Here is a 3464-nt window from a genome sequence, read left to right as displayed (position 1 = left end):
TATATACGTGTTATGACGGCTTTTTGCCCCCTTTTTTACTCTATCTCAATTCATTGAGAAGTTACAGCACTTTGAAATAAGTTTTGATGGAAAAAAATCAAAAAAACGATTTTGGGCAATTGTGAGACGTCCCGCCGTTGTCATGGTAACAGGTAATTTACGACTGATCATGCTGTTACAGAGGCTGTGGTCTAGTCAACATTTTTGCCAAGTTTCATCAGTATTGAAACATTTTTCATAGTTTCATAGCAGTTTGACCTTGTAACAGGAGGCTTCTCAATGAAAACGGCCATTTTTCACAATATGCTCATGGGGTAAAAGGTTAAACATAGACCTTTACAAAATTCTCATTTAAAATCTTTAATTTATTGCATGCATCACATTTTATCAAAAAGCTGGAATAACATTGTAGGCATTTCTGTCTACGATAGACAACGAATTTCGCCTATTATTCGTGAAGCTTAAAACAGAAAGCAAAATTTCTTTATGACATTCACATCATTTATATTGTACAAGTCTGCAATGGATGCGTTCAAAAGAATAATGAAATTTAAAGTGTATTTATTAGAAGGGTTGCTAGCTTATGTTATGGAATGTGATGTGTAAGCAAGAGAAAATACGCTTCTTTGACAATTTGTTTGGACAATATAATATACACGTTATAAAGAATTGTTTCTAAATATATTAAGATTTAACTTCTGTGTGTATGCATAAAATAGACTTCACACAACCTATTCTTCAGATGGAGGAAAGTGAATGGTGTAAAACTGTTTTGCACCCATTAATGAGTAATATTACTCGACATCTATTTAAATGATTTCTAAGGAGTTTTGCATAATCGCGTGAAACATGTATATTTATATTTATCAGTTCGGTGATACGAAATGCAATAGAGTTATTTCAGACAACCGTTAAGTTACTTCTAAAAAAACAAGAAAACAGATTTTTATTAAGTTAACAACCGTAAATTGAGTAAACATCACAAGTCAATAATCTTTTCGGTTGTTTATATATTCTCTATTTCTTTAATGCTTAAATACCTATTCTGTATTGCATCACGTTGATTCACTGAATGGCAAATGGAACTTATTTATTGCATTCTATGTAATAATTTCCTTTGAATTAGAGTGTGACATTGACCTTTAAGTTTCGGATCCATATCTTATACATGACACATTGTTCCGATATGCTACACATTTATACGAAAATATTTTACACCATCCATACATGAAAAAGTTATGGAGGACAGCGGGGCGGACGGAAAGATGAATGGTAAAAAAATATATCCTTCCTCATATAATTCAACTTCGATAGTCCCTAGAAATTTTTATAATAAAACAAACTGCAAAGCTATAAATTTTCTTTTTTTATTAAAATTTATCTCTTTAAAAAATTTATTTTTCGGGAAACATTTTGTTTTCTTTTTTTAAGTAACATTTCCCCTTTTTAACCATGAAAAACACGGAAGGCCAAAATGGGCAAACTTTTTACTAGTCGTTTTCTAAAAAAAAAAAGTTTATTTTTTTTTTAAAAAAAATTATTATTCAGCCCCTCATTTAAAAAATTTAAAAAATAAAATATACAAAAAAAAGTTAAAGGGAAATGGGAAAGGTAAACCTTTTAAAAAAGGCCCAATAAGGACTAGTTTTTGAAAAAAAAAGCAGAAAAAACTCTATTTTAAACTTTAAAATCAGTTCAAAATTCATATTTGATATATAATTTGATTACCGTTTTAGTTTTTGAACCGCTTTCTTTGACGCCTCGTCATTAATCAGACAATTTGGATCTTGAAGAACATCAATGAACGCGTCCAAATAGGAACACACAGTTGTTTCGTCGATTTCAAGCTTTGAGCTATGTAAAATTTCATTTCGGATGTTTCGCGCCTGAAAGAAGTTTTATCATATATACATTTGTGAAGAAGAAGAAATCATAACACATAATTCCAACTTCTTTAACTTTTTATTCTTATGTATAATCATAAAGAACATTATTTTTTTCTGCTCAATGTAAGGGTATACTTGGTTTTAATGATTTTTATACGTTCAATCCTTACTTAGGAAAGACTGCAGCTCGAGATCATATTTAAACGTTTACATTTCGATCAAGGCTATCTTTAAAATAAAATGGCAAAATTATATTTTTTAAAAGTAAGTCTAGATCTATTCAGTAATTAATTTAGTATATTTATGAATTTAAAAATCATTTATAAATCATCAACCGTTATATGTACTTACCATATGAAACAAACTAGTAATATGAGGGTTAATACTGGTCACAAAGTTTGAATCGACTTGCTGTTTATAATTATTAAGAATTTTGATGAATATTAAAATCATTTATGAATCATTGACCGTTTCCTGTACTTACCGTATAAAACGAACTAGAACTGGCCACAAAGTTTTGTATTGACTTGTTGCTTATAATAATGCTCAGCAAACTAGCAGCATCTGTATCTTTAGCTGATGTCCCTGGACCTATAGTTGTTTGGAAACATTTTGCATAACTCCACCCATGAGGATCCGAACACCACGTTCTTGGGTCTGTGTTCTTCCATAAAGGGTCTTTAAATGCATGCTCATCTATAATTGCGTCGTAAAATTTACTGCAAATGCCTTTTGCAGGACATTTCCTACGTCCGACTGGTTTGCTTCCAAAACAGTTGTTTGAGGTCTTTTGGCTACATGTGCCTTTTTTGCATGCCTTCGTAGAGTTAAAATGTTCTGGAGAAAGATTATTTTCTGTACACTGGTTGCAGTGTTGTGCCGATCCAGATGGTAATGTTGATATTATCTTTTGAAGGGTATTATCACGACATTGCAGTACTTTTTCTCCAACAAATTCTTGAAGACCTTCCTGTAAGTATTCCAGTCCTTTTGAGCCTCGCACCCAATTCTTAAACAGATCTTATCCAGTTCCTCACTTGCCATTATAGCATTTTTCGAAACAGGTCAGTCTGAATGAAAACATTTTTTATAAATGTGATAATATCTTTTGTAATTTAATATGATTGACATTTTAAATCATGCCAAAGTGTATTCAATTTGAAAATCAAAGTATCTATATTTAAATTTACTTTTAAAAAATTAATGCTTGTCTAATAATGCTTAGAGAAATAAAAACCTCAAATTGTCCAATCATATTGTTACTAGAAGTAATTTATTTTTTCCATCTTTGAGTAAACTAGAGGACTGTTCACTTGTTCTAATATAAATCTTTTCTCGACAGCCATATAGCACAGAATATGTTACAGATATCAAAACAAAACCCAAAAAACCATTTAGGCCCAAGGGGGAATAATTGGGGGTAAATAATACGTTCGGGGGTTTTTCCGGCCCTTTAATCTACAGTTTAAAATTTTCCAAATTAGTTTTAAAAGGGGACGTTTCTATTTTCCCTTACAATTTAGGATTAAAACTACCCACCAACCAAAATTTTAAATAATACATAAAACAAATTTTATT

The 3464-nt window shown here is 30.7% G+C and overlaps 1 protein-coding gene across 1 annotated transcript; it reads right to left on the bottom strand.

Moving 5' to 3' along the window:
* Positions 1-1724: 1724 nt before the first annotated feature.
* On the bottom strand, positions 1725-2895 carry LOC132714436 (uncharacterized; the record flags this gene model as incomplete). Its single annotated transcript, XM_060697324.1, is given in 2 exon segments — positions 1725-1886; positions 2371-2895. Coding segments are annotated over 2 exon segments (687 nt in total), but the record flags the coding sequence as incomplete, so codon positions are not given.
* Between the last annotated feature and the right edge of the window lie 569 nt (positions 2896-3464).

Source organism: Ruditapes philippinarum, unplaced genomic scaffold, assembly GCF_026571515.1.
Source record: "Ruditapes philippinarum isolate M1 unplaced genomic scaffold, ASM2657151v2 ctg6568_1_1_1_1, whole genome shotgun sequence".
Classification (NCBI taxonomy): Eukaryota; Metazoa; Mollusca; class Bivalvia; order Venerida; family Veneridae; genus Ruditapes; species Ruditapes philippinarum.
Note: the sequence above shows the minus strand (reverse complement) of the source record. Positions and strands in the feature narration are given on the sequence as shown.